At 37.5% G+C, this 13,766-nt stretch overlaps 1 protein-coding gene across 9 annotated transcripts in view; it reads left to right on the top strand.

The window, feature by feature from the left end:
* myt1lb (myelin transcription factor 1-like, b) overlaps window positions 1–11,060 on the top strand; it is a 145,194-nt gene extending 134,134 nt beyond the window's left edge. For 8 of the 9 annotated variants that reach the window (XM_088087434.1, XM_088087433.1, XM_088087439.1 and 5 more), the window contains 6 exons: window positions 4,233–4,454; window positions 5,148–5,242; window positions 5,825–5,928; window positions 6,021–6,164; window positions 7,018–7,080; window positions 8,384–11,060. In XM_088087434.1, coding sequence (XP_087943560.1) covers window positions 4,233–4,454; window positions 5,148–5,242; window positions 5,825–5,928; window positions 6,021–6,164; window positions 7,018–7,080; window positions 8,384–8,524 — 769 coding nt within the window. In that variant the 3' untranslated portion in view covers window positions 8,525–11,060. The remainder of the gene's footprint in view (window positions 1–4,232; window positions 4,455–5,147; window positions 5,243–5,824; window positions 5,929–6,020; window positions 6,165–7,017; window positions 7,081–8,383) is intronic. The other variant, XM_088087437.1, reaches the window with a different exon arrangement.
* The last annotated feature ends 2,706 nt before the right edge of the window (window positions 11,061–13,766 follow it).

Raw genomic sequence — 13,766 nt, 5'->3', positions numbered from 1 at the left:
TTGTCCGTGTGCCCTCTTCAGGGCAGAGATCGGGACTTTTGCATTATTATTCTTTATTAGGAAACTTTTTCTGTCATAGGGAAGTTTGTTCTGGCTCTCATGCCAAGACGCCTGTCTAACCCTTTATACTTAACACTGAGGGACTGTGCAAAAATGATTACAGAAGGAGTAAAAGGGAGAGGCTTTCGTAAATACTGTTTTTTCCAAAAACACGGTAGTCTGCCTTTTGGGGGAGATCATTTAAGGGTTCCCTTTGGATTGAATTACATGCATTACTATATAAAAGACAGAGATCAAGTAGTTACATCAAAAAATGGCTTTCACACATGCCATTATACAGCTCTACAGTTTAGGAGGTCACTAAAATAAGTGGCTCTGCAGACATATTTTCAGTCCACAGCCAATTTGAGACACTTTATGGTGTGTTGTATCACAGTTAACCAAGCTTCAACTAAAACTCTTTTCTTTTTTAACTATTGTTAATGGTTGCAATTAACATTTCATTTCAATAATAATGATAATAACAATAATAATAATTATTATTATTATTATTATTATTATTATTATTATTATCATTCAAAACAGAGTTGCAAAGTGAGTCACGGTAAAAAATAAATAAATATAAACATTTATAAGATATAATACTGGATAAAATATTTACAGTAAATACTATCAGTTAAGAAAATGCCAAATAATAAAAGTTAGTTTTGAGAGGTCTCTGAGTTTTTCTACCTCAAGAAGGGAATTCCACAGCTGAGGGTCCCACATAGCAAAGGTCTGCTCCCTTTTCTTACAAGTGGAAATTTTGGAACATTAATGGGGCCTTGCTGGATGACCTCAACCAGCGATGAGGCTTGGAGGCAGATAGTAGATCATGATTATAGGCTGGAGCCTGATGACAGTAAAACAGAAAAATCTTAAAATCAATTCTAAAACTCAAAAGTAACCAGTGAAGGGCAGCCATGATGTGTGTGATGTACGTACCTCTCTTAGTGCGAATTCAAAGCCTGGCTGCAGTTTTTTGTAGATGTTTTGGGATATTTTGCCCACTGATACCAGAATAAAGTGTGTTGCAATAGTCAATTCTGGAAGAGATGAAAGAGTTGATGGCTTTTTTTAACTGCAAAGGGAAAGGATTAACCTGATCTTAGTTAAACGTCTCATATGGGCAAAGTAGAACTGCACCAATTTCGTCACCTGAACATTATAAGCATTTTAAGTCAGCATATCATAAATAATGCCTCAGCCTCTTTTTAACATTATCAGAAAAGGCAGATAAATTGTTAATGCTGCTAGTGCTGACACCAGAGGGAGTTATTAAATCTTTTTCTGATTTGGATACATCCAATTGCATGATATTTTTGGACATCCAATTCTTAATTTTGGTGAAGCAGGACATAATACAAGAAACATCAGTGATGCCAGGCTTAAAAGTAGATACATACAGTTGTGTATCAAATGCATAGCAATCAAAGTCTATATCACTGCTTGTCTATGCATGACTTACCTCAGAGGTAGCATGTAAATCGGAGGGGACCTTGAATAGACCCCTGGGGAACCCCACAAAAGAAAGGAACATGAGAGGAGGAGACATCTCCAAGCATGACTACATCACTGATGCCAACATAGTATTTCAGGTAGTTTATTTATCAAGACCTTGTGTTCAGCTGTGTCAGAGGTTGAGATGAGGTCAAGTAGAACTGAAACAGAGTATAGGCCTGTGTCGACCACAAGCAGTAAGTCATTGAAGACTTTGACCAGAGCATTCTCAGTGCTGTCTTGAAAGCGAAAACCTGAGATTTTTTTTTTTATATGTCATACATAGAAATCTGTTTCTGTAATTTTTCAATAAAATATCAGAATTTTTTAATGGACTTTATGATTTCTCCAGAGCCCAAATGAATGTCTTCAAATATTTTGTTTTGTCCAGTAAAAAAATCCAAAACCCAAAGATATTCAGTTCCTTATCATATACGATAAAGAAAACCATCAAGTCCTTACATTCGAGCAACTGGAACTGGCAAATGTGTAAAAAAGAATTAAGCTGGTATTTGATATTGAAAATGGAGATTCACCCCCTTTCCCCACCCCAGTAATTTTCGTACAGTCCCTAACAGCCGGTGTGGCATGAAATACAACACTGCTCTCACCAGCCTCTTCCTGCTGGACATGATGCCGCTGTGGATGGCAGTCAGTTTGGCTAATCTGAATTGTTACACAGACTGGTGGATGTTAGCCTCAGCAGCACAGCTCTGGATCTGTTAAAAGGTTGTTCCAGTTTGGCTCTCAGGTCACTGATGAGGTGTGTTGTGAGCTGATATCTGGTTCAGGCAGCTGAGACATTTATGGCTTAGACTGGTGTCCACAGTTCCCCCTGAAGGGGATAAAGAAAGGTACAGACATGGGAGAGGCTAACAAGAATGTGAAGACATAAGTCAAAATAAGTCGAAGATCTGTAAAGAATCAAATGTTACAGACATGCTTTTATAGGATTAAATGCAATGATAAAATTAAATTTACCACGCAGCCTTAAACAAAGGTGAAATTTTTTCACAAGAAATTTAAATATAATCAACTAGTTACATTCTTGGAATAAATTAAAAGATATTAGTGCTCCCAAATAGTTGTTAACATCGCCTTAGTCCCTCAGATATATCGTCACACTACTTAGGTCGCAATACAATATTTTTGCGATTTTAGATCTTATAAGATAAAGTTTCCAACCTGCTCATCTCACTTCAATCATTTTTATTGCAGCAGATTGTTTCTTGTCAACTAAAAAAAATATATTTATTTTATTATTCTAGAAGGATACCAAAAGTTAAATTTGCATCCGCAATATTTATAGTTTATATAATAAAAATATATATATTTTGCATCTGTGTATTGATGCAATTTTGCCATGTAAAACATCACCACATAATGCTGAATCTGTTTTTTTCCCCACTGCTACTCCTAAAACCATCACCATCACAGCCTGACTGAATGGATTAGTCAATCAAATTCCTGTGACTTCTGACCTATATTTACTCTGAGAAATATTTCAAATGCAACAGAAAAAACGCTGTGGCGAACAGCAGTGCACGTTACGCCCCCTGTATCTTTTTTGCAGTCACAAAGTCACAAAGCTGAACTAAAACCAGGTAGCTGCTATATACAGACAGAACTAATACTTTCACAACTGTAGCTAGCTTTAGCCATAATCCATTTTGCAAGCTGTGACATTTGGAATAATTTACTGCCTCATTGCATCTGATTAGCATGGTGTTGATGCACTGTCAGCATTCCACGAATGTGATAAGACTGCCACTGGGACAGCTTTAAATAAGATGATGGTATCTTTGTTTATATCAAAGCTATAGAGATAGAGGGAAACAGAAAAATGATATTCTCGCATACAGTCTTTGGTGTTTTAATACTCTGGAGGCAAAGAGACTGTAGTGAGAGCCAGTGGAGACTCAGCAGGTCACTCTTTGAAGGAAGAAAGGATGATGTCTCCAAGGGGTGGGGAAAAATCGATACACTCAAGTATAAAAAAAAATCCCTGAATAGGTAATTTATTTTCAATGCCTGAATTGATATAATTCAAAGTCAGGTGCCTCATTTTAGTGTTGGCCAAGGTCGAAAGAAGTAACTGCTTTTATTGTTGTGGTAATATCAAGAGTAATGAGACGTCAGATCCATTTCGAGAGAAACAAAGCTGAAGCAAGACTGCAGAAAACAATGGGTGGTCCCAGGACATGGGCCTTCAGTTATCAGTTATCTGTGTAAAGGCAGCAACAGAAAGTTTGCTAATCTGGCGGAATGTCAGGGCAATTTAGGATCAGACAATCAGGGTTTGCGCCAAACTCTTCATTCATTTAGTCTAAATGAAAAGCATTTTTGGAAATGCCTCATGATATAGGCTACATCCTCTAGAAGTGTATGAATGAACTCTGTCCCATGATCTAGAGTTTAAAAAGTAAACAAAAATCACAATAGATGGTAATATCAAATCACAATACTTGACGAATTACAGTACTTGAAAATGAAAAATACATAAGTATCATGATAGTATCAAAACAGGAGACAAGCATATCATCCCAGCCCTAAAGTATCCAACATAATTAAAAGCTGGATGGTATCAACTTTGAACACATAAGCAAATGAAGGTTGTGCTTGAATTAATCATTAAAAATGAATTTAACTGTTTGGCGTGTCTTCTCTGAGAACATTTCACTCTGTCCCCCCAGGTGTCCAGTCCCAGGTTGTGATGGTCAGGGACATGTGACAGGGAAGTATGCGTCCCACAGAAGTGCATCAGGATGCCCCATAGCAGCCAAGAGGCAAAAAGACGGCTACCTAAATGGCATCCAGTTCACATGGAAGTCTGGCAAGACAGAGGGCATGTCCTGCCCCACGCCGGGCTGCGATGGCTCGGGTCACGTCAGTGGCAGCTTCCTGACACACCGGAGGTGGGTGTGGGGATTTGAGTTTTCCATATGTTTACATTCAGACGTTCAACCATGTTGAATGTATTGTCTTCCTCATAAAAAACCTTTAAGATTATACTATGACAAAGATAAATTCATTGAAGCGAACAAACACTTTATGTTTTGTACATATTAAAAGAACAAGCTATAACATGTTAATTGTTGCCAGTGAACTTTAGAGATGCTTTGTTACCTTTGGCTAGATGTTTCCCCATTTCTAGTCATTATGCTAAGCTAAGCTATCTGTCTCCTGGCTCTAGCTACATATTTACCAAGAGACACGAAACTGGTATCAGTTTTCCCATTAAATTTTCAGCAAGAAAGCAGATGCTGAACAAAGACTTTAAGACATTAAAGGAATAATTCACCTATAAAATGACTGTCTGTATATCAATTAATAACCGCCTGTTACCTTGAATTCATGAAGAAAACTTTTTCTGGATTCTCCATTCAACATGGAGTCATACAAGAAAAACAAAGTTTTCTTGATGATTTCAAGATAAGAGGGGTGAGTAATTGATATACAAATGCTCATATTATGAGTGAAGTAGCCCCTTGATGGAATATTTATTTCTTCTCAGTCTCCTTATACACAGCATAAAGTCCAACATTTTTTCTCATGGTTTGTGTGGAATATACTGAAACGATGCTTTCTCTCCTTCTTTCTGCCCTCAGTCTGTCAGGTTGTCCACGTGCCACCTCCGCCATGAGGAAAGCCAGGCTCTCCGGAGTGGAAATGCTAACAATAAAGCAGCAACGTGCCAGCAACGGTAACTACAAGTACCACTCGCCCACACAATACAGCCAATCAGGAGCATGGATGTGGAGTGATTTGCTGAACTCCAATTTCAGATAATAAACCAATCAGAAGTGCGTTTGTGGACAGCATTGTCTGAGCAAAAGCTTACATTGGAAACATAATGCCATTCAGAGGTAGTGTGTAAATAATGAGAAGAGTGGCTCCAGTCCGAAAGAACAGGTTCTGAGTTTATTCGGCAGTAATCAGATATGGAATATCGGGACTAGCTCGTGGTTGCGTGCGCCGTCTGTTTTCCGAACACTTCAGCCCTGACTGCAGTGAATTTCAACACTTCATAAAGGGATGTGACAGGATCATAATGTAATTTGTCTGTGGGATTGTTGAGTCTTAATCAGCTAAAATGACCTGCCCCGCTCGTATTGTGGAGGTGAAGACAGTCACACAAAATGTCCAGCAGAATTCTCACACAGCCACACAGTGGTATTGTGTCATTTTTAATTACTTCAGTCCAACATAAAGGCCGTTAATCTAATTTATGATGGAGGCCTGGCAGTAATGTGTCAGTGTTAACGCGGCTGCTCCTCCTCTGCAGGACTGGAGCATGAAGAGGACATCAAACAGCTGGATGAAGAAATCAAAGATTTAAGTGAATCCAATTCACAAGTGGAAGCAGACATGATCAAACTTAGAACACAGGTAAGTCACGTCCTGTCTGTGTTTCTGAGTCAGCAGCGGTGCGCGCTCGCCTTGTGAATACAAAGCTAACATCCTGTCATCCGCCTCCTCAGATCACAACAATGGAGTCCAACCTGAAGTCCATAGAGGAGGAAAACAAGGTGATTGAACAGCAAAATGAATCTCTCCTGCATGAGCTGGCCAACCTCAGCCAGTCACTGATTAACAGTTTAGCTAATGTCCAGCTCCCTCATATGGTAAGGGCCACCAGGAACGGCAAGCCGGCAAGTTGCAGATTATAGCTAACTGTAGCATTCTAGCAGCTTACTCATTTATTTGTGTATTTAAGCCTATTGTGCATGCTTAGTCTAAAATGTGGAGCATTGCTTGTCTTTCCAAACAGTGAGGGGGAGTTGTAAAATGAGGTTTGATTGGACATTTTTTTAAAACTCTAGCAACTCCAAAAAAAAAAAAAAAAACAAATTGCTACATTCAATGGTTGAGGTTAAACAAAGGTGTAGGCTATTCAGTGAGGTGTTTCTGTTCTTTTAGAATAATGATTTAAGGCTTTATTGTAAAGTGTATTGCAATCGGATTGACTTTTTTTTGGCTCTTGAAGAAAGAGCAAAAGTATGATATTCTCTTGCTAAGAGTTTCACAGTAACAGACTCTATTATCCTGTTTTTCATCCTTCACTGTGCCATTCTTTCATGTTACCCTCTTGCATAATGTACTAGTTAACATTCATTGACAAAGGAATGAATTACAGTTAACAGTCATGTCTAAGTGGCAAGCTTTTTTTATAATGCTATCCTTTTTAATTTCAGCAGTTAGTCAGATAAAAAGTGTGACGCTGGAGTAAATTAACGCAATTAGAATTTTACCTCCATATATCCATTGTGCCATTGTGACACCATGGGCTGGCCTGGCTCTGTTTGTCTCGTTGCCTGATGTGTATTCATCTATGTTCAGTTTATTTTTTTCCAGTTAATTTTAAGTCTTCTGTTTGGCTGTATGTCACGTACTGCCACCTAGTGTTTAAATGTCAGAATAACTACCTTGTTTCTCAAAGCAAGCTAATGGAAATGTGTCCCTCCTTTGCTCCCATAGAAACCACTGACACACAAAGAGCCTCCTCTAAGGAATAACAGCTGCTTACAGCTGCACCAGCAAGTAAGTCTCTTTGTTTGCATTTCTGTGATCATGCTTTGCGTTAAATATTGTATGTAACTTCCATTATAAATGTTGTCATTCTTATAGTAGCAAAGAAAAGCAATAAGGATTTAAAGCTTAAAGAGACAGTTCACCCTTGAATCAAAACACATATGTTTCCCCTTACCTTTAGTGCTCTTTATCAGTCTGGATTGTTTTGGTGTGAGTTGTCAAGTGTGCGAGATATCAGCTGAAGAGATGTCTGCCTTCTTACTAATTTAAAGGAATTGGATGGCACTCAGCTTGTGGGGCTCAAAGCGCCAAAGAAATACATTTCACTCAAATAATCAATGGACCTTTTGTTAGCAATTCCATGCAGGAACTATTTTCTTTCCAACAAACTATCACTGCACAGAAGGAAGTGTAGGCAGAAGGTAGCGTTGGGTAGCTCAGTGGTGCTAGGTGAGCTAGCAGTACGCTTTCTGCTGTGCAGTGATACAGCTCGCATTAGTAGTTTGGTGTAAATAGATTACCCACGGTCCCAAAAAAGTTGGAAAAGTCATATAATTTCACAATAACATTTTCCAGGCCTGGAAAAGTTATGTAATTGGTAAAAATCATTGAAAGTTTTGGGAAAAAGTCTAGAATTTTGTTGTGTGCAATAAAATTGGTATAGTAATCACCCATGGATAACCTTCTCATGTAAAATAACAGCAAACAGCACATGACAGCAAATTTTACATAACGGTGCTCTAATATGCGGAGATGTGTGACAACATTTAGTTTACCATCACGTCTGTTTCTTGATGTGTTTCTTATGTGTACCAGCTAGCTGAAATTAAGTATAAATAGAGTTTAAATATGATACATAAAAAAAAATAAACAGATGTCAAGCGGGGCAGGAGAAAAAAATGATTATGGGTTCTTGAAAATTCATGAAAAAGTAAATGTAAATGACAAATGTGTGGGAACATAAATAAAGAAAATCGTTTCTACATGAAACTGCTCACAACAAGGTCTGTGGATTATCTCGAGGAACCAGGTCATGATTTCTGGTGAGATACATTACTGTTGAGTTTTTCAGAGGTGGTTTTTGTTATGTTTTGTTTTGTTTTGTTGTTTTTTTGGAGAGAAGGCAGACATCTCTACAGCCAATATTTCCAACTGTCCCTTTAAAAGCTTCTGAATTCCTAAACAAAACCAATAACCTTATGTTTAAATTTTCTTCAAAACACATTCTCTAAGGAGATTTCCAGGTATCTTAATTTCTCTCACACCTCTGTTTCGCTCTCACAGTCACTATGTTGTGTCTTTGGTCCTGCAGGAGCAAATAAGCGAGCAGAACTTTGACGCCTACGTCACCACTCTAACGGATATGTACACAAACCAAGACCAGTACCAGAGCCCCGAAAACAAAGCCCTGTTGGAAAACATCAAGCAAGCTGTCCAAGGGATTCAAGTGTAACCGTTGAGCAAAGGGAGATTTTTGTTCCCCCAGCAGGTGTATCAAACCCTCATACAAACAGGCAGTGATGGTTCGGTGCAGTTACTTAAATAGTGTTATATATTCTAAATTCCGTTCTCTCAAAAAAAAGAGGTACGATGCTTAGAAAGACCTCGAAATAATTTCTTTCTTTGGTTTCTTTTTGGGCCTTGCTTTGAGGAAGAACATAAAAGAGTAAATGGCAAAATAGTTTTTGAGGACATTCACATTTTGTACGTTTTCATATGAGCTGACATAGTGTCATGTAATGTTTCTAGCTGCTCATGTATGCACATTTTTAGTGTATATTTCTGAACAGTAAGCTAATGATAACGGAACGCGAGTTCTTTTTATTGCTTGACAACAGAGCATTTTAGATGAAAAAAAACAAAACTGGACAGTGAAATAAAAATGAAAAAAAAAACTACAAGCAAGGAGGAAGCTACTTATTTTTCTCCTCACTGGATGATTTTGGACTCAATGATTTTAGATGTTTTTTCTTCTTCTCTTCTTCTTCTTCTTGCGTGTAGATTGTCCAAGAGCAAGAACTGGTTTGCGGATCGCTTTATTTTCTGACAATGCTTGAGAAACGTTTGTGTTTTGTTTTGATGGAGAAAAAAAAAAACAGATGTGTAGCTGTAGGTGGGGGCATTTTTAACTGGTGCTGTAAATGAATCCGGAGAGGAAACTGACCTGATGTATGTATGAATGTATGTATGAATAGTTCTATTGTAAACATCATTACACGGAAACCCGATGGTGGAAATCCCATTTTCTAGGAGAGCCAATTAACTCCTAGAGGAACACATCTGTGCGGTGCATGCATGTTCACATGCTCAGCTAATCTCAAATAGAAACAATGTGTAAAGACAATGACCTATAGAGACCACATTCTAGCCTTTCTAGTATCAAATCTGCGCAATTCCCAGACTTGTGTTGCTAGGGTCAAGAAATGTCTCAGCAATATAATAACTAAATCATTTGTTTATAGTAGGTACGGGATGCAATCTGCAAAGGAAAAAAAAAAAAAAGGTTGGGTATATGCAATTTCTTGTTTATAAGCATAGCGGGGTAACATGAATCTTTTTAATATAGCCTATGTAAAATATTGATTTTTATACAAATCTTTTAATACAAAAAGTCTTTTTAAAAAAGAGGAGGGAACCTGGACATTGAGTTTTAGGAGCGAAAGTATATGAGTTCCACTTTTTTTCTGTACGATTTTGCACAGGGACACCTTCGTTTCCATGTTTTGATGTTCTTACAGAAACTAAAAAGCAGTACCCGAGAGCCTGAAAGGAGGGTTTCAGAGGGTTTTGTAAAGAGTATTTATAGAGTATGACAGCGGGACTTACAGGGTCACTGTCCCCACTTATGTGCCAGTAGACTATTTGCACTTGTCCTTGAAGATATTATCCTTACGTACGGCGGCGTGCAATTTTCCAGATGACCTCTTTGGCACACGATTGGAGCAACCAACTGCTTGGAGCCACTGTAGGCGTGGATTTAGTACCACTGAGAGAGGAAGAACAGGGACTTGAAATCAGAGAAGAGGATGATTATAACCATAGCAGTTATACTGTAGGCTATTATCAAGTGTAAAAACATTGTTCTTTCATTTTTTTGCTATGTTTTAGGAAGATGAAGTTATCCCCCAGCAGCACTTTATATCTAATCACTGTACAAAGGATTAAATAGTCAATCAATTCAAGGTTTTAAAAAGAAGAAACGGTGAAACGAGACCTTTGAGGGGTGATACAATCCAGCGTTGCGCCCATATGCCTGACTGTATGCACCCCTCCATTCTGTTGTTCTAGTTGTTAGCGATCATGTTCAGAATTGCCTTTTCGAGAGCTAATGCAAAAGGTGCTTGTCGTTCACCTGATTGAATCTCATCTATTGTAATTTACTGTCCTCTTTCAGGACTCTACTACCCATCATCCATGACTGCATACGCCTTTTTCCACAGCATCGTGTCTGCAGCTTTTTGCCAATATAGTAATGCTTCAGTAGAGTAATAGCTAGTACCAGTTTTTGAATTAATTCTCATTATCAGTAAAAAGGGAAAAGGGATTTTAAAGCACAAACCGGCTGCTCATCTGATGTTGGTACATAAATAACAAAATCTGAATAGAGTTATCTGTGACTATCTATAGGGAACCACAAAAAGGTCGTCACATATTTAGAAAGCTGACTTTTCATATAAATTATTGTGAATTCATCAGAGTTTATTATTTTATTTGAGCCAGTTCATTTTGAGATTGTTTTCAGTGACCATTAACAAAGACAGGATTTTGTATAAACTATTGTGCTCTCTGTGGAACTGAAGTTTGATTTATTTTTGTACTACACAGCATGGATTTGTTGACATTTTAATTTTGCTATAAATGTGTGAGATCACAAGTTGCTGTGATATTTCATTTATAAATTGTGAACTTTGTACAATTTTTGTCATGCTGGATGTTGACACATCTTACTCTGAATAAAGAAAAAAATGTGTTGCCAGAGGCCTGTAAAATGATTTATTCTTGTGTGTTCATTACAGATTGATCCCATTTTCATATTTATTCATGTTTATTATATAATCCTCTGACACCTTAATTTGACCTGATATCTTTCTAAAACATAGAAAGCAGGCAGTGAGCAACTTTTTTTAAAAAATTAATTAATTAAAAAAGGACCCAAAAATTAGCAGAAATTAGTAAGAATATTACTTTTTTTAAAATACCAGAAATCAGCAAAAAGTAAAGTAAAAGAGCCAAAACAGGAAATAACCAGAAAAGGTACTAAAATAAAATAAAAATAAGATCTATAAATTATAATCATTTCTGATCATTATGATCACTATGAATATAGTATTTTGATATTTTTCTTAGTTATTTGAAAAAATTCTAATGATTCTCTCTTGTTTTCTTTTTGGCTAATTTTAAGGTTATTTTCTAGTCACCTTTTACAATTTTTTTGCAATTTGCAAGACATTTCACGGGAAGTTGCCTATTTCCTTTTCCCTCTTTTTTTCTAAGAAATTGAACCACTTTGCTCAATATTTCAAAGGTTTAAATGCTTGGGGAAAGGCACAAGAAAGCTGACGGTGATGCAGGTTTTAAGGGGTTAAACTGTTTCACTATCAACACCGGCAGATGTCAGCAAACCCAAACTACACCGAGGCTGCACCGTAATGCTTCAGAGATTTGTCATTACAGTCGCATGCTGATGAAAAGCAGGTTCATTTTCCTAAATTAAGTGGAGATCAAAATATCCCTGATTTGCAAACTATCCTCCAATGATTCTTTTGTTGTTGTTAATCTCTGTTGGAGCAGTGCAAAAATAATTAAAGCACAATTTTACGCACTTTTTTATTTTTTTAATTGAAGTACCTCTGTGTGACCGGCTCATTAATTGAGATTCCGATGCCGCCAATTCAATTTGTCATTTAGCCAAGATAATCTACTTCACAATGGAGCAATTAAAGAGGGCTACAAGGCCCTGTTCCATATTGATCTTTCCTTCTCCCACTGTCTCTTTCCAATACCACTGCATACATCTTCTTGAAACAGTACTCTAGCAGTTTAGCATTGCTCTCTGTGTAAAGTTGGGGAGGTAAAAAAAAGAGACAATTTACACTGAATTCCTCACGTTGTGTGGATCTCAGCAGTCGTTTTGGTGAGAGCAGTACAACATGCAACTAAGGTCCCCATCTGTGAGCTTTAACCGCTACAGAGGTATCCCAAAAAATGTCTGCATTCCTTATGAGTGTTTTTGTTTTTATTGTTGTTTTTTGCAATTTTGTGGCTCTTTGTGGTGATTTTGTCTGTCCGTGTGGATGTTTCGTTTTCTTTATAATTGCTTTGCATCTTTTTGAAGTAATTTTGTGTCTCTTTTAAGTATATTTTTGTATTTTTTTGTCATTTAGTTTCTCCTTGTAGTTGTTTTGTGTGTCTTTGCGGTGATTTGATGTCTCTTTAAAGTATATTTGTTTATTTTTTGGTCATTTTGGGGGTTTTTTTGTGTCTCTTTGTAGTCATTTGGTGTCTCTTTGAGGACATTTTGGACCCATGGGTCTGTGCCCGATTTGCCTGTTCAGTGATCCATCCATGCTCCGCAGCAACCAAGGAATCCAAAACCAGAAAAAAAATGTGAGAAAAACAACATCTATCAGGACATCAAGGTTGAGTAACTGTTATACAAATGATCATTTTGTGGATGAAGTATTCGTTTAAACAGCCTCCTCGGGGCATACAGACCACTGTGCACACTGACTTGGACTCCTTGCCAGCATCCAGAACATTTTGTCCATATTTCTCATCTTCTTCAAGCCTCTAGAGTGGCATTGTTCCAATTTTAAAGAGGCATTTTTGTTTAAAGTATGTAGTGTAGCCAATGTCTCCATAAGTCTTGGCAAAAAGATCTATCTATGGCATACAACATACTGCACAGCACACATTATGTTCCATATCTAGACGCCAACAGGTGGGTTCCTCCTTTCACTGGCCCAGTGACTGTATATCCAGAATATGCATTGGCCCCAGCCTTTCTATTTCACTTCTCTTTTATGTATTCTGCTAAGGTGAGTGTGTTTGGTGTTGTTGGTCTGTCACCTGCACTCTGGCTCACCATGTCAAATAGCCACAGCTCTCACATCCACAAATGACACATTTTGGGGCTATCGCTACTTCATTTCTGAGTTTACAGCTCACAAACAAGCCGGAGTGGAGAGAGATGATTTGAACTAGCAAGACAAATAATGCTATAATGTATTACACGAGGCACCTGGGCTGCATCTGACACCTCAGACTGGAATAGACAAGATTTGTACTCCATTAGTAATTCATGAATCTGATCTCCCTCTTGATGCAGAGCAGCTTTGGTTGTACTATGGATCGTTTTTCATCTTGGAAAGGGTCTTGAAATATGATTTATGGCATTAGAATGCTATGATTTGACAAATATATAGAAATAATCTTGAATATGAAATAAGGAGCGTGTAAATGTCTTCTTTTTGAGAGCTGGATCAACACAAATTTTCTTTTGCTGTATTTAAATGCATTTTACACACTGTTTAACCCTTTGTAACCTGAGCAGCTTGGTTTATTTATTTATTTTTTTCAAAATCATGGGGGGAAAGGCTGTGAGAAATAATATCCAACAAACTGCAAGAAATATGTAAGATTTGACAAGAAAAAGAGCTTAAAATTATTTGTTTTGTTTTATTTTAAAGGGAGGG

The sequence above is a fragment of the Plectropomus leopardus genome, chromosome 14, assembly GCF_026936395.1.
Source record: "Plectropomus leopardus strain MGB_pleo_1.0 chromosome 14, ASM2693639v1, whole genome shotgun sequence".
NCBI lineage: Eukaryota > Metazoa > Chordata > Actinopteri > Perciformes > Serranidae > Plectropomus > Plectropomus leopardus.
This window is presented reverse-complemented; position numbering and strand designations above follow the sequence as displayed.